This window comes from Thamnophis elegans, chromosome 15, assembly GCF_009769535.1.
Source record: "Thamnophis elegans isolate rThaEle1 chromosome 15, rThaEle1.pri, whole genome shotgun sequence".
Lineage (NCBI taxonomy): Eukaryota > Metazoa > Chordata > Lepidosauria > Squamata > Colubridae > Thamnophis > Thamnophis elegans.
In genome coordinates, this window is record NC_045555.1 from 3,927,331 (window position 1) to 3,947,995 (window position 20,665).

At 46.1% G+C, this 20,665-nt stretch overlaps 1 protein-coding gene across 1 annotated transcript in view; it reads left to right on the plus strand.

Annotated features, from left to right (window-relative positions):
- The first annotated feature begins 188 nt into the window (after positions 1–188).
- ACAP3 (ArfGAP with coiled-coil, ankyrin repeat and PH domains 3) overlaps positions 189–20,665 on the plus strand; it is a 60,843-nt gene continuing 40,366 nt past the window's right edge. Inside the window, exons 1-8 of the mRNA XM_032232192.1 lie at positions 189–213; positions 277–359; positions 5,777–5,835; positions 7,492–7,675; positions 8,653–8,697; positions 9,663–9,758; positions 11,877–11,951; positions 12,890–12,901. Coding sequence (XP_032088083.1) covers positions 189–213; positions 277–359; positions 5,777–5,835; positions 7,492–7,675; positions 8,653–8,697; positions 9,663–9,758; positions 11,877–11,951; positions 12,890–12,901 — 579 coding nt within the window. The remainder of the gene's footprint in view (positions 214–276; positions 360–5,776; positions 5,836–7,491; positions 7,676–8,652; positions 8,698–9,662; positions 9,759–11,876; positions 11,952–12,889; positions 12,902–20,665) is intronic.

Below are 20,665 nucleotides of genomic sequence, written 5' to 3' on the forward strand. Positions count from 1 at the left end.
GAAGATGCTTCTCAGATGGGAAGCGAAACCTCTTCAAAGAAAAATGAGAAAGGCCAGTCATCTCTTGGAGGGGCGGCGGCGGGGGAAAGCACCTTTGGAACTGCTAAAAAATTTTTTTCATACACTACAACAACTAGAAACAAAAGAATCGGCTAGCTAGCTTGGCGATCTGCTTGATGGGCTCGGTTATGATCCACCAGTTCCACCAGATACGTAGGATGTTCCGATGCCAATAATGCTCCTTTCTCTAGATATCTGATGCGTGGAATTAAAGAGCCCCTGTATTTTTTCCCCTCCTTCTGCAGGAATGCTTGGATAAATTTGGAGACAGTTTGCAGGAAATGGTCAACTATCACATGGTGAGTGGAGTCCTTTCCCAAGTTGCTTTCTGGGCCGACAAGTTCAATGGAGGTTCTTGGAAGTCACGAAACACTCATGAATTAGGAATTCCAGCATCTCTCTAGCCAACGGCGAGATAATTTGGGAGGTGAGGTGTAATAAGAGATCAGGGGTGAAATTCAGCAGGTTCTGACAGGTTCTGGAGAACCAGTAGCAGAAATTTTGAGTAGTTCGGAGAACCGGCAAATACTACCTCTGGCTGGCCCCAGAGTGGGGAGGGAATGGGGATTTTGCAGTATCCTTCCCCAGGAGTGAGGAGGTAATGGGGATTTTGCAATATCCTTCCCCTGGAGTGGGGAGGGAATGGGGATTTTGCAGTATCCTTCCCCAGGAGTGGGGAGGGAATGGGGATTTTGTAGTAGCCTTCCCCTGGAGTGAGGAGGGAATGGAGATTTTGCAGTAGCCTTCCCCTGGAGTGAGGAGGGAATGGAGATTTTGCAGTATCCTTCCCCTGGAGTGGCGAGGGAATGGAGATTTTTCTGTATCCTTCCCCCGGAGCTGGGTGGGAATGAAATGGGGTGGGAACCAGGCAGAGAACCGGTTGCTAAAATTTTATACTCCCACCCTTGGCCCTCCCTCTTGATGTCATGGGACATCATCCCCTGATTAAGGGATGCATCACTTTTTAAGAGAAAAGGGAGGGGAGGAAATCACATCTACTTTGGGGGGAAAAACCCAACCTCCCGCACAAAATGACATAACATGTATTGCATCTGGAACATCAAAGTACATTTGTATGCAACTCACCCATTAGTTCACGGGGCAGGGCTCGGCCGTGGTTCCTTGGAAGTTGCTGAGTTAGCCTCCGGCGGGCCAAAACTCTTACTAGCAGCCGTACTCCAGACAGAGGGAGTGGACGACACAGAAGGATTACGATGCTCTGGGGAGGGAAGGGGGAGGAGGAGATGATTTTTTGCTCCCAGGGGTTGTGAGGTCTGAGTAGGAGAGTAGAACCCTCTGTGTTTGTGTGTGGTTGTTTCTCCCCCCCTTGATGGATTGAAATCAATCTCTGGAGACAGGCAGAAGCTGAGGGCAAGGAAGAGACGGCATGAAATCCGGCATGAAATTCGTCCCTGAGAGAGAGAGAGAAGGCTGCAAAAGGGCTTTCCTTCCCTCCAGCAGATTCCAAAAGGGAAGGAAATGCAAAACAATTTTTTTAAAAATTTCTGCAGGCCTGTTTTTTTCTTTCTTCTGCTCTGGCCGTCCGTTTCCTCTTGCAGACGGGGAGGAAAACCGAGTTGGAAATTCTTCCCCCAGGAGTTCGGCGCATCTGTCATGGCAACAGTGGAGATGCAGAAGCAGAAGGGAGGGAGGGTGGGGGATTGGGCGCCCGCAGGGGGTTATGTGGGTGCATGGGTGAGCGCAAGGGACGCCAGGGTTTTTCTCTTCGGGGGCGGGGGGGAGCTGCTGCGGGAGATCCCGGCCTCCTCCTCCCTCAAGGGCAAAGGCCAGCCATGCCAAAGGATAGACTAGAATAACAGTTGGAAGGGACCTTGGAGGTCTTCTAGTCCAACCCCCTGCTTAGGCAGGAAACCCTATACCTTTTCAGACAAATGGATATCAAACATCTTCTTAAAAACATCCAGTGTTGGAACATGTACAGCTTCTGGAGGCAAGTTGTTCCACTGGTTAATTGTTCTCACTGTCAGGAAATTCGTCCTTAGTTCTAAGTTGCTTTTCTCCTTGATTAGTTTCCACCCATTGCTTCTTGTCCTGCCTTCAGGTGCTTTGGAGAATAGCTTGACTCCCAATTCTTTGGGGCAGCCCCTGAGATATTGGAACGCTGCTATTATGTCTTCCCTAGTCCTTCTTTTCATTAAACTAGACATACCCATTTCTTGCAACAAGTTCTTCATATATTTTAGCCTCCAGTCCCTTATTCATCTTTGTTGCTCAGGGCTCTTTCCAGAGTCTAGAGAAGAGCAACAAATAAGCTAGTTTAGCCTAGACTAGGGGTTGGCAACCCACGGCTCTGGAGCTGTATGTGGCTCTTTCATCCTTCTGCTGCAGCTCCCTGTCACCAGTCGGCTCCACAATGGATAGGGCTTTCAGTTAGGACAGGTAGAGGAAAAAGGACTATGTGCTAGGAGGAGACTCTATGGTGAGGGAACCGGACTTCTGGTCAGCAGAGGAAAAAGGACGAGCTAGGAGGAGACTCTATGGTGGGGGAACCAGACTTCTGGTCGACTCCAGAATTGATAGGGCTTTCAGTTAGAACAGGTAGAGGAGAAAGGATGCCACCCTAGGAGGAGACTCTATGGTGAGGGAACTGGACTTCTGGTCAGCAAAGGAAAAAGGGCGATCTAGGAGGAGACTCTATGGTGGAGGGAACCGGACTTCCGGTTGGCTCCAAAATTGACCGGAGGGGAGCGGGTCTTCCGGTTAGGACCGTCGTGGCTCTTCGAGTGTTTAAGGTTGCCGACTCCTGGCCTAGACCAGAGGTGTCGAACCTGGGCAACTTTAAGAGTTGTGGGCTTCAACTCTCAGAATTCCCCTGGGAGCAACGGTTAGCTGGAGAATTCTGGGAGTTGAAGTCCACAAGTCTTAAAGTTGCCAAGGTTGGAACCCCCCCCCCCTCCCTGGCTGAGACAGTAAAGTAGGAAGCTGTGACCAGTTTAACTTTGGCTTGAGGGGACGGATAGTAGAAACATGCACTGCTTCTATAAGAAAATCATCTACTACTGAAGACAGATTGATCATTTCTAGCTTTACGGACTGTTGCAACTTAGGCAATGAAGCAATGCTGTGTGAGACATCATCTCGGAAGGAAATGTATGCTCCTTGTTCTTCCAAAACTAAAATCACTAACACTGGGGACACCTACTCCCAAAAGAATGTAAAAAACGTGGAAGATGAACCATTACTTCTACAAAATAAAGAGGGATGTTTTTTAAAAAAACAAAACGGCAAGCTTTCTAGTGAATTGGTTCCACTTTCACACGCACCCCCACTGGAAAAATGTTGTGTGGGTGATGCCACCCTGAAATTTTGGCGCACCCCGCAAGACTGGCTTAGGTTGACTTTATAACTGGTCTGGTCTTGGGAGCCGAGACTTCATTGGAGAGGCACATCTCCATCCTAAGTGACCAGTTGCTGAGTGATTCACATCCTGAAATCTTGGTGATTACTTTGGAACTGGGTGGGCAGAAAGAGACAGACTTTCTGGAAACTTTTATTTTATACAATTAAACTCCCAAGCCTAGTTGGGAAGCCAAGAAAACGACTTGAGAAGTTTAAAATTGTGAGGGTTTTTTTCCCCCTTAAGGTGAAGCCAAGTTCTTTTTAAATATAAATATTTAATTCTTTTTTTGTGGGGGGTGGGGATGAACATTGAACCTCTGCAAATTTTCTGTAGGTGATCTTATCCAAGTTTGAAAGATGATCTTTCAAATAGTTGTTATCTATATGATGGATGAGGGACGTGGTGGCTCAATGGCTAAGATGCTGAGCTTGTCGATCAGAAAGCTCGGCAGTTCGAATCCCTAGCGCCGCGTAACGGAGTGATCTCCCGTTACTTGTCCTAGCTTCTGCCAAATCATGTAAAAATGCAAGTAGAAAAAATAGGGACCACCTTTGGTGGGAAGGTAACAGTGTTCTGTGCCCCTTCGGCATTGAGTCATGCTGGCCACATGACCATGGAGACGTCTTCGGACAGCGCTGGCTCTTCGGCTTAGAAATGGAGATGAGCACCGCCCCCTAGAGTTGGGAACTACTAGCACATATGTGCGAGGGGAATGGGAAATAGGACTTTTTTTAAAAAATCCCATCAATTTTTGCAAAACACTTTCATGAACTGCCCAAAACCTTTATCGGGCTGTCCCCAAACAGTAATATTTTCAGGGAGGGCTTATTTTTGGAGGAGGGCTATTAAATTAGTGCATGTGTTCAAAAGCCCGATTGGGCTTATTATCCAGGGAGGTCTTATTTTTTGGGAAACAGGATATTCCCCTTGGCCCGAAGGCACTGATGGAGCTAAAAGTCTTTCAAGGGTGGGCGATGACTAAGGGGACCCTTTTGCCAGCAGGATTGATGGGTGCTTCCAGGGCCGCTGGCTTGCAAAAGTCTGCCTTTGGCAGGATTTTTCAAATAATATCGCAGGAAAAACCACACTTGGATAAACAAACATTTATGTTATTTCAAGTGTGGAGGATGTGAATGCCAGGGGCTTCAGGAAAGTGTATGCGTGCACCCAGGGGATTTTTCAGAAGTCAAAAGAATTTGTGGGAGGAGAAAAGAACCCCACAGATACAACTTGGTGCGGGTACCACCTCTGCGGCCAAGTTCGTCTCAAAAAAAGTAGGACTGGTTTCAGTGTTTTTGGATGGAAAGCCAACACGAATTCCCTTAGCTGCCAAAGGAACAGCTTGGAACAAGGCAACGGGATACCACTTCGATCCTCTTGCCAGAAAAAAATGACAGGAGCCAGAAATCTGAAGTGGGGGCTTTGGGGGGGGTTGGTTGGAATTTAAAACTGGAGAACTGCTCCCGCCTTCTTATAAAAGATTAAAAAAAAAAAAAGAAAGTAACATTTATATTAATATAAGAAGCAGGAGAAGACGGGATGGGGTAAATAGATTTTGAAGTCGCCTAGAATATTAAGATGCTGAGAAGAGGTTTGATGGTCGAATAGTAAAGACAAATAAGTAAATAAAAAGGTATTAATACACAATCATTGCCGATTTGAATAAATTAGAAGCAGCTGCTAGACATAAGTTTTCATATTGATGCCAGCAAAGATATTGGCCTGTTGAGTGTGGGTGCCCTCTATAGGTAAAGGTGGGGAATGCAACTGGTTTTTTACTTGCATTTTTTTTTTTACGTGCTGTCGAACTGCTAGGTTGGCAGAAGCTGGGACGAGTCACGGGAGCTCACTCTGTTATGCGCCGCTAAGGATTCGAACTGCTGAACTGACTACCTTTCTGATCGACAAACTTAGCGTCTTAGTCACTGAGCCACCTCGTCCCTTTTATAGGTAGACAGATCTGTAAAATAGTAATCCAGTGGAGGGGAGGTGTCGTATATTTTGGGGTGGACAAAAGGGACCCCTTCTTTTGCATGACTAACCAACCTATGTGCGTTCTCTTGTGGAAGACACAACGATGACTGTTGGGCCTGGAACCTCCAGGCTTAGAAGCAGTCTATCTCTTAAGTAATGATGCAGGGAAATAAACAACGGGGCACTGCTATTGATTGTCCCACTTGTGGACTAGATCCAACAGGAACTTTTGGTGTTTTAGCTAATGGCTTATGTTAAGAGTCTTCCGTTTAAAAACCTTTGGATTGCTGGAACGATCCAGAGTTAAATGCTTTTTTGATGGCCTTATATGCTTTTCCCTCACCCCTCTTCTCTGCTTGCTTTTTCCCCCGCTGTCTCTAGATCCTTTTCGATCAAGCTCAGAGATCTGTCCGACAACAGCTGAACAACTTTGTGAAAGAGTGAGTATTTGGTTCTACTTATCGGGGCTCTGAATTCCTGGAGAATAATTAGATCCTTCCTCCCTTTCGCGATTCTATGATTCTGTTCCTCCATCAAGAGCCAATGGCTTATTACCTGAATTATTAGTTGGTGCAAACTTCCTTTCCTTCCCGGGCCCAGGTTTATGCCTCCTTTGACTAGCTCAGGGGTTGGCAAACCACGGCTCTGGAGCCGCATGTGGCTCTTTCATCCCTCTGCTGCAGCTCCTTGTCACTGGTTGGCGCCACAATTTTGAGAGGATCTTCCAGTTTGGGTAGGGGGGAGCACGGTGCGCCAGGAGGAGACTCTATGGTGGTGGTGGGGGAACCGGACATCCGGTCAGCACCAGAATTGAATGGTGGGGGGGCCTTCCAGTTAGGACCGTTGCGACTCATTGAGTGTTTAAGTTTGCCAACCCCTGGGCTAGTACAAGTGTTGTGTTGAAGATACTGCATGGAAAAAAGAAGACTATGCAACGATTCCCTTCCTTTCCAAAAGTGAAAAATATGGCTAGTTTTGAACTTAAAATATTTTCTCCCTCTTCCACCCTAGTGCTTACATGCACTGCATTTCATTATTGCTTAGTCTGTGTGTGTGTGTGTGTGTGTGTGTGTGTGTGTGTGTATGTTGCATTTTTGCTGATAAATAAATGAAGGGTGACTATTATAGATCTATTTCAAGCTATTTAGCTTTCATCAGCTAGCCATACCCTTGCTGGGATTCGAACTTGGGCTGTTTTTAAATATTAGGCAGTTGTATTAACCTCTAAGCCACAAGCTCTCCTCCCTTATCAGCATACATACATACATACATACATACATATTCCTATATTTGCCCTGAAAGATGCATAAAGAATAAGCAATTTTTAATATATATATAAAAAATGAGCCGATTTACAGAGAATGGAAGCAATTAGCTTCCTCCCATAATTGGGGCATACCAGGGGTTGCGACACTATATATATATATATATATATATATATATATATATATATATATATATATATATATATATATATATATATATATTCAGAATCCAGATATTTGGCGACTGACTCATATTTATGACGGTTGCAGTGTCCCTGGGATCAGTTTTTTCCCCCCTGATATTCTGGTGAGCAAAGCCAAGGGGGGAAAACCAAATTCCTTCAACCATCGTGTTGCTAACTTCGCAACGGCTGTGATTCACTTAACAGCGGTGGCAAGAAAGGTCGTAAAACGGGGCAAAGACACCCAACATGCTTAAAGCCAAGGAGATTTTGGAGTCCGTTGTGGTCATAAGGAGAGGGCCAGTTGTAATGTTTTTCACCTTTGCTTAAGAAATGTTTAGTATTTTTGGAAAGTTGGATCCTCTAGTAAAGGCAGCCCTTATCCGATGCGCCGGCATTAAGCAGATCTTGTGATGGCAGTATAGACCAACATTGTGCAATCTTGGCAACATTAAAACCTCTGGACTTCCACTCCCAGAATTCCCCAGCCAGCCTGGTCGGCTGTGGAATTCTGGGAGTGCAAGTCCACCCATCCGAAAGTTGTCAATGGTTTCCACACCCAACAAAGTCCAACTTGGCCATTTTTTGATGTTGAGTGGGCTGCTGAAGTCGACGAAGCTAATGCCCGCCACCCTGCTTCGCTTGGCAGGGATGTCCGCAAGTTCAAGGAGACCAAAAAACAGTTCGACAAAGTCCGAGAAGACATGGAGATTGCGTTGGTCAAGAACGCACAAGCCCCACGGCACAAGCCCCACGAAGTAGAAGAGGCCACTGGCACGCTGACGATCACCAGGAAATGTTTCCGGCACTTGGCCCTGGATTACGTCTTGCAGGTAGGTGAGCTTTTTTTAAGGCGGCTTCCTAGAATTACTGTATTTTTAGAGTATAAGACGCACCCCCGACCTCTCCCCTAAAAGAGCGTGGAAATGTTGGTGCGTCTTATACACCAAATACAGCCATTTTTGGCTTCCCGAAGCCCTGCCCCCACATCCCAGCTTCAATGGACTCCAGAGGATGATAGAGGACAGGAAGGCCTGGAGGAACATGGTCCATGGGGTCACGATGGGTTGGACACAACTTCCCAACTACTATTCTATCTATCTATCTATCTATCTATCTATCTATCTATCTATCTATCTATCTATCTATCTATCTATCTTCTATCTATCTATCTATCTATCTATCTATCTATCTATCTATCTATCTATCTATCTAACTAACTAACTAACTAACTAACTAACTAACTAACTAAATATCTAACTATCTAACTATCTAACTATCTAACTATCATCTATATCTATCTATCTATCTATCTATCTATCTATCTATCTATCTATCTATCTATCTATCTATCTATCTATCTCTATCTATCTATCTATCTATCTATCTATCTATCTCCTGCAAGTCCCTTGGACTGCCAGATGATCCAACCAGTCGGTTCCTAGAGGAGATCCACCCTGACTGCTCTTTAGAAGCCCAGATCCTGAAGAGGAAACTCAAAGACTTTGGCCATACTTTATAGTCTTCTTGGGGTGGGGGTGGGAATATGTTTCTCTCCCCCCGCACCTCTTCACAGTTCTACAAAGCCAGGAGTCCTAGGAACCTGGCCCTAAAATGTTCGTGTAGATTCTGTCACCTTTGCCTCTTCCTGTTCTGTTTATTACGAGCATCCAAGATTGTACAGTGAAAACCTTGAAGTGGTTTTCATGTTAATTAGAATGTTTTAATTTTATGGAGGGATCCATCCATATTTATTTCAGATTTTGTTAGTCGTGAAATTTAGCTTCCCCTGTTTTCTCGTTTGTTATAGATCAACGTTCTCCAGGCGAAGAAGAAATTTGAAATTCTGGACGCCGTAAGGATTTTATTAATTTCTTTATCCTTCTTGCTTCCCAGCCCCACAACTAAGCTAACAAATGATGATGAAGGGTTGGTCAGTGGGGAGGGGTTCTGACCTAGGCTTCCTCAGCAGCACGAAGACGAGTCCTCGCCCGATAAACCCCTTTTATTTAATTTACAGTGAATTTCTCTCCAGCCAAGTCTTCCCTCTCCCACAGTCTTTCAAGATAGTTCACAATGACCTGATCGGTATCAGGCTTGGAGAGCAGCCAGGCGGATATCTTTCAGATGCCGCCACCATACTTGGCAAGAATGCAGGAATGAACGAATGGCCTCCTGCAAACTCCACTCCCCTTTTGCTCCTCTTTTATTTCCTCCAGGAGGGGCTGTTCACAGTCCACCTGTGCCCTTCTCCCAAGTCGACCCCTGTTCCTTAGCTGTTCCCTTCGTCTGGCAACTCTGCACATGCGCACACTGGGAACAGGCTCCAGCTGTTCTTCTGCTTCACTGATGTCTGACTCTGAAGGCAGCTGATAACTGTCAGACGGCCCTGGCCCCCTCTCTGCCTCCGACACAGAGCCCTCGTCCGAGCCTTCCCCAGACTCCAGGACTGGCCCATGTTCCTCTCCAACCTCCTCACTGTCCTAATCTGCTGCCAGTTCTGCTGGCTGCTGGTGGGCCACAAGATGTTGTAAAGCAGGTTAAATTTCCCCTTCACACGCAGGAGAGAATGTTTTGGGTTGTCTTCTCCCCCACTGTCCTGGAGGGGAATCTTCTTTCAGCCTCATTTTAAGAGAGAGGTTTCCCACCCCATCACCCCCATCAGGCAGAGAAAGGGAATGCCTCTTTTGATCCATCTTGGAAGAGGCCTCTTCGTTTCTTCCATATACAGAGAAGGTCTCAGGTACACAGAGGGGCCCCCAAAGGGCCACAGGTGACATAGGAGTTGGGTCGTGAAAGGACTTTCTGTCTTCCTTCCAGATGCTCTCCTTTATGCACGCCCAATACACCTTTTTCCAGCAAGGATACAGCCTCCTCCACGAACTGGACCCGTACATGAAGAAACTAGCCACTGAGGTGAGGAAGCAATGGAGTGTTGTGTCTGTGTGTGTGTGAGAGAGAGAGAGAGACAGACAGAAAGAGAGAAGAAAAGAAAGAAAGAAACACACAGAGAGACACACAGAGAAAGAGAGAGAGAGAAAGACAGAGACAGAGACTGAGAGAGAGACAGAGAGAGAGAAGGAGAGACACATACACACACAGGAGACACAGAGAGAGAGAGAGAGAGGGAGAGACAGAGAGAGAGAAAGAGAGAGAAGGAGACACACACACACACACACACAGAGAAGAGACACAGAGAGAGAGAGAGAGAGAGAGAGAGAGAGAAGGAGAGACACAGAGGGAGAGAGAGACAGAGAGAGAGAAGGAGAGCCAGAGAGAGAGAGAGAGAGAGCCAGAGAGAGAAAGTGAAGGAGACACACACACACACACACACACAGAAGGGGAGACACAGAGAGAGAGAGAGAGAGAAGGAGAGACACAGAGAGAGAGACAGACAGAGACAGAGAGAGAAAAGGAGAGACAGAGAGAGAGAGTGAAGGAGAGATACAGAGAGAGAGAGACACAGAGAGAGACAGAGAGAGAGAGAGTGAAGGAGAGACAGAGAGAGAAGGGGAGACACAGAGAGAGAGAGAGAGAGAGAGAGAGAGAGAAGGAGAGACACAGAGACAGAGACAGAGAGAGAAAAGGAGAGACAGAGAGAGAGAGTGAAGGAGAGATACAGAGAGAGAGAGAGAGAGGAGAGACACAGAGAGAGACAGACAGAGAGAGAGAGAGAGAAAGAGAGACAGAGACAGAGAGAGAAAAGGAGAGACAGAGAGAGAGAGTGAAGGAGAGATACACAGAGAGAGAGACACACACACAGAGAGAGAGAAGGAGTGACACAGAGAGAGACAGAGAGAGAGAGAGAGAGAGACAGAGAGAGACAGAGAGAAAGAGAGAGAGATTGTAGAAAACCAAAGCCAGGTAAAGAAAGGAGATGGGGAGGAATAAAAGTGGGAGAAGGGTGAAGGGAACAAAGACCAAATGAGAGTTGTGGAAGGAAAGAACATTAGGGGACTCACAAAATCGCACAGCCCATCCCTTTTGTTCATTGGTTGTTGAGCCTTCAGCTCCAGACCTCTTGAGACGGACTCATGTTCCTCACCTGAGTTCAATGGCCTGGTAGTTTTTCCTTGGCAGCCGCTGATAGTGTTCCTGGATTGCTGGTGGTCTTTGGGGGTCACCCAAAGGACAGCTAAGCTAATTGGCATGCATTTCACTTGGCTCCTGGCACAGTTTAATTAAATGGAAGCATCTTTCAGTAGACTTAAGGGGGTGGGGAGATCCACTCAATGTTAATAAGTTGGTTGTTTTTTTCTCTCAAATCATCTCTTGGTTCTGAATCACGAGGACTAGAATCTAAACTTTCTGACAGATGGATGGTTTGTGATGCAAATATGCCTAAAATAAATTGTGGCACTTGGTCTATTTTCCAGATATTGGTTTGAGTTTGAGTATTTTCTTTCTTTCTTTCTTTCTTTCTTTCTTTCTTTCTTTCTTTCTTTCTTTCTTTCTTTCCTTCCTTCCTTCCTTCCTTCCTTCCTTCCTTCCTTCCTTTGTTTGCTATGAGTTATCTTGACTCAATTTTCTTTCTTTCTTTCTTTCCTTCCTTCCTTCCTTCTTTCTTTCTTTCCTTCTTTCCTTCCTTCCCTATGTGGTGTCTTGGCCCAATTTTCTTCCTTCCTTCCTTCCTTCCTTCCTTCCTTCCTTTGCAATGAGTTGTCTTGACTCAATTTTCTTTTCTTCCTTCCTTCCTTTCTTCCTTCCTTCTGTCCTTCCTTCCTTCCCTATGAGTTGTCTTGGCCCAATTTTCCTTTCCTTTCCTTTCCTTTCCTTTCCTTTCCTTTCCTTTCCCTTCCTTCCTTCCTTCTTTCCCTACACTCTACTGCATGAGGACACAGAGAGAGAGGGAGAGAGGGTATGCTTTGGGCCAGCCCCTACCTATGTGACTTTTAGCCTTCCCCACCATGTGGTCTCATGTGGCCATTGGGCTAAAAGATAGTCCCCTCTTGGCCTCAGAGAGGGAAACCGAGAGCGCAGAAAATAAGCCTGTGGCCTTTGCCTTAACGTCTCTTCTCGTTCCCCCCCTTGAAGCTGGACCAGTTGGTGATCGACTCAGCTGTGGAGAAGAGGGAAATGGAGCATAAACACGCCCTTATTCAGCAACGGGTAAGTGTGGAGATGCAGCATCCTGCTTTCAAGAATAATCAGCCCGGTGCCTCAAAGAAATGCAGCCAAGCATGACATAAAAACTCTGCTTGGCTCCTCTTGTCTCAGGCCCAGGCATCTGATTAGAGAGATCGGATCATGCTTGGGTAGGAAAATCGGTGTTAGGCCTGCAGCCATCTTTTCTTTTGGATCTCAGGCCTGCCACACTTTCTATTTATTCTACTATCCATTTTCTATTGTGGGAAAATGGGATTGTACGGAGTTAGATGCTATGTAGCCATAATAACATTCCTTGTAGAAAGCCAAGGTCATCCTTTGTCTTTGCACCTGGAATGGGTGGAAGCTGCCAGTATGGCATTGGAAGATTGGACTATGTGATGGACTTGTGGGTGTGGGGGGCAGGATCTTGAACTTTCAACTGGGTGGGAAAACGGGAAGCCTTCAGATTCAGCTTTTCCCAGCTGTGCCAACATGGCTCTCTTCATAAATTGGAACTTTGAACAATACTTTGCCTCGAACTCTGATTTATTTTTGGATTTGGAACCCTGACAAGAGGTTTGGCTTTCTCTCCTGAACTAGAAGTTCTCTCTGGATTAGAATTCCCTTTTAAACAAGAGATCTAATACTTGGGGTGAAGAAATGGACAAAAATCCCCACCCTAAATGATATAAAAAAAGTTTGCTGTTTTTCTACATACCCCAGTCAGTACTCTATACCAAGCTTGACAACTTTAAGACCTGTGGACTTCAACTCCCAGAATTCTCCTTGCATGGCTGGCTGGGGAATTCTGGGAGTTGAAGTCCACAAGGTTTGGGCCTAAATATTCACCTTTGCGTCCTTGTTTTTTTTTTTTTTAAACAGACAAGCAGTTTCCAATAACGCTGATTTATTTTCTTCTTTCCCCCCCCCCTTCCCTCCTCTTCAATGCTCCCACACAGACTCTTCTACAGGTGAGTACCAGGTTAACTGTTCTCTGTTGGTTTGGCTTGTGAGACTTATTTTGGGGGGGTCGAAAACAACTCATATTCTTTGTCCTGTTCTGCTTTTGGTCAGATGCTGGTTTAGTTTATCGTTTCGGGGTTGAACAATGGTTGCCCCAGCTTAGCGGTGGAGGTTCATTGAATGACTTGAGACCAATTCAAAAGAACAGCCTCAATCGGGTCATTTAAACAAAACGCCGTAGCATTGGCATCACGGCGTCACCACAACAGTAGTGGTTGGTGTTGGTTAGCATTGTGCAGTCAGTTTAGGGCAGGGGTCAGCAAACTGCGGCTCTGGAGCCGCATGTGGCTCTTTCCTTCCTCTGCTGCGGCTCCCTCACTGGTTGGCGCCACAATTTTGAGAGGAGCTTCCGGTGGGGGGGGGAGGGTGGGGAGAGAGAAGCACAGTGCGCCAGGAGAAGACTCTATGGCAAGGGGAGGGTTTTCCAGTTGTCTCCACAATTGATAGGGCTTCCGGTTATGACAGGTAGAGGAAAAAGTACGCCACGCTAGGAGGAGGAGACTCTATGGTGGGGGAACTGAACTTCCGGTCAGCAGCTCCAGAATTGAATAGGGTGCTTCCGGTTAGGACCTTTGTGGCTCCCGGTGTTTTCTTTTCTGTGGGAAACGGGTCCAAGTGGCTCTTTGAGTGTTTAAGTTTGCCGACCTCTGGTTTAGGGAATAGAATAGAATAACAGAGTTGGAAGGGTCCTTGGAGGTCTTCTAGTCCAACCTCCTGCTTAGGCAGGAAGACCTACACCACTTCAGACAAAGGGTTGTTCAACATCTTCTTAAAAACTCCCAGTGTTGGAGCATTCACAACTTCTGGAAGCAAGTTGTTCCACTAATTAATTGTTCTCACTGTCAGGAAATTTCTTAGTTCTAGGTTGCTTCTCTCCTTGATTAGTTTCTACCCATTGCTTCTTGTGCTGCCCTCAGGTGCTTTGGAGAATAGCTTGACTCCCTCTTCTTTGGGGCAGCCCCTGAGATATCGGAAGACTGCTATCATGTCTCCCCTGGTCCTTGGGGGGAGATGTATGTGTCCTCCTTACTGTTTAGTGCAGTAGTGTCGTTTTGTCGTTGCATGCCGAAAGCGCATGCATGTGTGACAGCACACACGGATGCATGCCCACACCCATAATGCAATGCATGCGCGATACCACACTGTGCGCCCTGCCCCACCTGCACCTGCACCTGCAGGGGGGCGCATCCCGTTTTGGGCCTAGCAGGCCTCCCTGCAACCTCCTGGGACCAAAAATGGACACACACCCCACACACACACTCCCCCACTCATGAATGCACATCTCCTGCATGCACCCCGACCCCTGCGCATGCATGGCAGAGACCCGAAAATCAGCTGGCCAGCATGAGGCACATGCGCATGGCTCGCCTGCCCACAGAGAGGGCTCTGCATGCCACAGATTCACCATCACGGGTTTAGTATATTTGTGAGCTCGGAAAAATGGATAAATTTAGTCACCCCATGGACCACGTCCCTCCAGGCCTTCCTGTCCTCTACCCTCCTATGGAGTCCATTTAAGCTCATGCTGACTGCTTCAGTGACTCCCTCCAGCACCTCATTCTCCATCGTCCCCTTCTTCTTTTGCCCTCATCGCTCCCAGCATGAGGCTCTTCTCCAGTGAGTCCTCCTTCATTCTCATTAGGTGGCCAAAGTATTTGAGTTTCCTCTTCAGGATCCGGCCTTCTAAAAAGCAGTCAGGGTTGATTTCCTCTAGGACTGACCAGTTGGATGGCCTTGCAGTCCAAGGGACTCGCAAGATAGATAGATGATAGATAGATGATAGATAGATAGATAGATAGATAGATAGATAGATAGATAGATAGATAGATAGAAGATTATTGTTGTTGTTAGTCGACCCATCGCAACCCCATGGACAACGTTCCTCCAGACCTTCCTGTTCTCTACCATCCTCTGGAGTCCATTGAAGCTCACACCGACTGCTTCGGTGACTCCATCCAGCCACCTCCTTCTCTGCCGTCCCCTTCTTCTTTTGCCCTCCATCATTCCTAGCATGAGGCTCTTCTCCAGGGAGTCCTTCTTCCTTCTCATTAGGTGACCGATTGGATTGCCTTGCAGTCCAAGGGACTCACAAGATAGGTGGATGGATTGGATAGGATAGGATAGATGGATGGATGGATGGATGGATGGATGGATGGATAGGATGGATGGATGGATGGATGGAGGGGGGGGAGGGAGGGATAGGATAGGATAAGATGGATGGATAGGGCAGGACAGGACAGAATAGGATAAGATAAGATACGATAAGATAGGATGGATGGATAGGATAGGATAGGATAGGATAGGATAGGATAGGATAGGATAGGATAGGATGGATGGATGGATGGATGGATGGATGGATGGATGGATGGATGGATAGGATAGGATAGGATAAGATAAGATAAGATAAGATAAGATAAGATGGGTGGGTGGGTGGATGGATGGATGGATTGGATGGGTGGGTGGATTGGATAGGATAAGATAGATAGTGTTTTTCAACCACTGTGCCGTGGCACACTAGTGTGCCGTGACATAGTGTAAGGTGTGCCGTGGGAAAAACACTTTATATATAGTCGATATAGGCACAGAGTTAATTTTTTTTAACATTTTCTAATGGTGGTGTGCCTCGTGATTTTTTTCATGAAAAAAAGTGTGCCTTTGCACAAAAAAGGTTGAAAAACACTGAGATAGATAGATGGATGGACGGATGGATGGATTGGATGGGTTAAAATAGATAGATGGATGGATGGATGGATTGGATAAGATAGATAGATAGATAGATGGATGGATGGATGGATGGATGGATGGATGGATGGATGGATGGATGGATAGATAGATAGATAGATAGATAGATAGATAGATAGATAGATAGATAGATAGATAGATAGAGATTTTCATGGTGTGTAGGCTCTGTCCTCTCTCTGCCTTCGCTGCTTTCCCCACTTCCATCCAGAGGCGACAGCTGTATGGAAATGAGCTCATGCACTAAGCTGATTGATTCTGAAAGGGAAGCCGTGGGCCTTGGGGGTGGAGGATCAAGGGGGGACGGACGGATGGGCAGGTGGTCCTCAGGCCAGCTCTGCACTTGGGTTCACTCTCCCAGCGTCTCTTGCACTGACAGGACCTAGCGGGCGAGTCTTTGAGCAAGGGGAGTGGGAAAATATAATAATGATAATGATAATGATAACAACAACAACAACAACAGAGTTATAATAATAAACCAAAAGAGTTAGGAAAATTTTGAAATCTAAATTGAATGGTGGAAATACAATCAAGGTCATAAATACCTGGGCAATACCAGTTATAAGATACACAGCTGGTATAGTTAACTGGACACAAGCTGATTTGGACATTTTGAACCGAAAAACCAGGAAACTAATGACAATGCACTACAGTTTACATCCACGTGGTGATATTGATAGATTATACCTGCCCCGAAAATCAGGTGGCAGAGGATTATTACAAGTGAAGCAAATAGTTGAAGAAGAAAAACATGCACTGGCTGATTATTTAAAAGAAAGTCAAGAACATCTATTAATAAAGTAAAGAAGTAAAGAACAAAAATCTACTGAAGGCCCAACAGACGAAACAAGAATACAGAAAAGATGTGATAAAATCAAGAATGGAGAGTTGGCAGAACAAAGCATTGCATGGCCAATTTCTGAAAAAAGTAAAAGATAAAGTGGACAGTGAAAAAACTTGGTTATGGTTAACTGCAGGTACATTAAAGAAAGAAACAGAGTCACTAATCCTGGCTGCGCAAGAACAAGCTATCCGCACAAATGCCATTAAGGCCAAAATCGAAAAATCCTCTGATGATGCCAAATGCAGACTTTGCAAAGAAGCTGATGAAACTGTTGATCACATACTCAGCTGCTCTAAAAAAATCACGCAGACTGATTATAAATTGCGGCACAATTCAGTAGCACAAATGATCCACTGGAATTTGTGCAAAAAGTATCATATTAAAACAGCAACAAACTGGTGGCCTGAAAAAGTCACCGAAAATCAGATGGTCAAGATCTTGTGGGATTTTCGCATACAAACGAACAAAATACTGACGCATAATACACCAGACATCACACTGGTTGAGAAAAATAAGGTTACAATCATAGACATCGCAATACCAGGTGATAGCAGGGTCGATGAGAAAGAACATGAAAAAATCGCAAAATACCAGGACTTAAAAATCGAAATTCAACGATTATGGCACAAACCAGCAGTGGTAATTCCAGTGGTAATCGGCACATTGGGTGCTATTCCAAAAGCACTGGAATTACATTTGAAACAGTTACAAATTGACAAAATCATCATCAGTCAAATGCAAAAAGCCGCACTGCTTGGATCCGCACGCATATTACGAAAATACATGACTACGTCCTAGGCCCCTGAGTGGGGCCCGACTAGTAATCAATGCCAAATCCGGCGAAACAACTGGCCGCTGTGATACAATTCTGTTTTTGCGATAATAATAATAATAATAATACCACCTCGCTATTTGGAAATTTTAAATTTATCAGACTTGAACATTCTGACTCTATAAAAAACCACCCTACTTGGAACAGCTTATATCCTTCGACGTTACCTTAACAGTTCCTAGGTCCTTGGTTAGGATTCAAGCTGTTGAGCTACCAAACAGCCCCAAAGGCTGTGAGTCTCACCAAAGATTAACCACAAAATAATAATAACAATAATAGCAGCAACATAAGAAAGATTTTCAGCCCAGGCAGCGTGTGTGCTGAGGGTGGGTGGACAGAGCAGGAGGCAGGAGAAAACCCCCTCCTCACTTAGTAACGCCATGTAGAATTACCTGCTGGGAGTGTGACGGCTTCTACGCTTGGTGGAGCCCAGCCACATAGCACAAAAGGGGCATCATGAAGATTTTTGGATGGCTGGAGTATGTTCTGGTAAGGGAAAGGGAGGGAGTGGGGGGAGAACAGCATCTCAGAATGGTGGTGGTGGGGGGGGGAAGGAGAACAGCATTTCTTGGAGTTGGGAGGAGGAGGAGAAGGCCGGGAAAGGATTGGGTGTCTCTGGCTGGAGCTGCAAAAACAGCAGATTCTAGGACTTGATTTGGGTTCGGAACGACAGAAGAGGCATTAATACAATTGAGTAAGGTTGGGGCATCCCTTCCCCCCTTTATAAATTGGGGGGGGGGCTCGGAAAACATCCTTTGAGCAGGTGGGAAAGCAGAGGTGGGCCTTTCCTGAGGTCTGGTTCAGGACTGCCCCTTAAAAAGAAGGTGAGCGCGTCTTTGGGTTTGGCAATCTTTGATGCGGGGAAAACTTGTGCGAGACCTAGTCCCACCAAGCCAAGGTTTCTTCTGGATGCCACCTTTGCTTGCTTAAGGCACTGGGCCTCCCCAGTTCCTCCCATTTCCCCATGTTGTGTGTGAGCTGGTCTGCCTCTGATCATCCCTGCAGGAGAAGTCAAAAGGATGGTGTATTATGTCAAGGGACGCGATGGCTCAGTGGCTAAGACGTTGAGCTTGTCAATCAGAAAGGGCGGTAGTTCAGTGGTTCGAATCCCTAGCGCCGCGTAACGGAGGGAGCTCCCATGACTTGTCCCAGCTTCTGCCAACCTAGCAGTCTGAAAGTACGTAAAAAAATGCAAGTAGAAAAATAGAAACCACTTTTGGTGGAAAAGGAACCTCCTCTCCTTAAATTTTGTATCATCGCCGTCCTCTGTTCGCTCTCTTAGAATTTGCTATTTCTTTGCGTTGGCATTTGAGGTTTCCATAGAAACAATTGTCCAATATTGTTGGGGGGGGGGGGGAAGGAAAAAAAAACCACCCTTCTCTATGCTAGACTGTTATATAAATTCAAACCTGAAAATAAAGGCAGTGGAAACGGCTGGAAAATGGGGTGTTTAGTGCGTGTGATTTAATGACACAGTAGGAAAAAAAGACTCACAATAGGGGCGCTTCACACAATTCTTGTGTGACACAATTCTCCATCCATCCATCTATCTTATCCAATCCAATCCAATCCAATCCAATCCATCCATCCATCCATCCATCCATCCATCCATCCATCCATCCATCTATCTTATCCTATCTTATCCAATCCAATCCAATCCAATCCAATCCAATCCAATCCAATCCATCCATCCATCCATCCATCCATCCATCCATCCATCCATCCATCCATCCATCTATCTAACTAACGTATCCAATCCAATCCATCCATCCATCTATCCATGGATAGAAAAATAGGAACCACCTTTGGTGGGAAGGGGACAGGACGTTGAGTCATGCCAGCCACATGACCACGGAGACGTCTTCGGACAGAGCTGGCTCTTCGGCTTTGAAACAGAGATGCTCCCTAGAGTCGGGAACGATTAGCACATATATGTGAGGGGAATTTTTACCCTTACCTTATGTTGCATTTGGGTGGTGGGAGGAGTTAAAAGACAGCCCCCTGGTGCTCTCAGATAATGGCTCTGATGGGCATTCTTGCCAGTCAAGATGGGGAAACGGAGGAAGCAGCCAATGTGTCAGTTTCCATGATTAAAAAAAAAACACCCCAAATCGAATTAAACAGAGCACTTTAAAGCAATTTGGACATTTTGCCAGGATGGGCCTGTGGGTTTTTAAACCCACGAATCAAATCGGGTTTGCTTTGCAATTTGGTTCAAATTGGAACGAGAAAAGGGATTTTAAAAATTCACAATACCAGCAGCCGACTGCTCTAGATCTGGATGGATAAATTTTCAGAAAAGCTCAGTTACGCCGTGTCGCTCTACCTGTGACTTGTGCGCATGGTAGCAGCCACAGAGATGGGCTCCGGCCGTCACTGTCGTTGATGAGGCTTCTCACAGGCTGGGCATAAACTGGGACCAGGGTGGCTTTCGGGCTGTCACTCCGTATCTGTGTCATCAGGGTGGAACGACGTGTGGACATATCTCCGTGTCTGCAGCCTTTCTCCCCTTATTTTTCTCGGCTGCCTTTATTAAAGCCAAAGGGGAAATAAAAACAAGAACGGCACAATGGAGCGAGCAATTACTTTTCTGTTGTATGAAAACACTCACGTAAAATATTAAATCAGGAATTATAAACAGGCTCTATGATGTAGCGGCCCACAAACCTTTTGGGGACTCAGGGACCAGTTCCGTGGAGAGAGGTTTTTTTCCGTGGACCGGAGAGGGTGTGGTTTTGTGTGCTGCCCCCACCCCACAGAATGTGGCTTTGCTTGTTTGCACGGACCACTTTCTGGCATGCTGCGGCCCGATATTGCTCCACGGACCAGGGGTTGGGGACTGTATAATGTAAGACTTCAAAGGGGAAGGAAGGAATGAAAGAAGGAAGGTGAAGGGAAGGAAGGAAGATGAAGAGAAGGGAGGAAGGGAGGGAGGAACGAAGGAAGCAAGCCAGCCAGTCTTGGTGGTGCAGTGGTTAGAGTGCAGTACTGCAGGCTCCTTCTGCTGCCTGCCGGCTGCCTGCAATTTGGCAATTCGATTCTCACCGGCTCAAGGTAGACTCAGCCTTCCATCCTTCCGAGGTGGATAAAACGAGGACCCAGATTGTTGGGGGCAAGAGATGCTGACTCTGTAAACCACTTAGAGAGGGCTGCAAAAGCACTGGTGAAGCGGTATATAAGTCTAAATGCTATAATGCAGGAAGGAAGGAAGCTTTGGTGGCACAATAGTTAGAGTGCAGTACTGCAAGCTACTTCTGCTGACTGCCGGCTGCCTGCAATTTGGCAGTTCGATTCTCA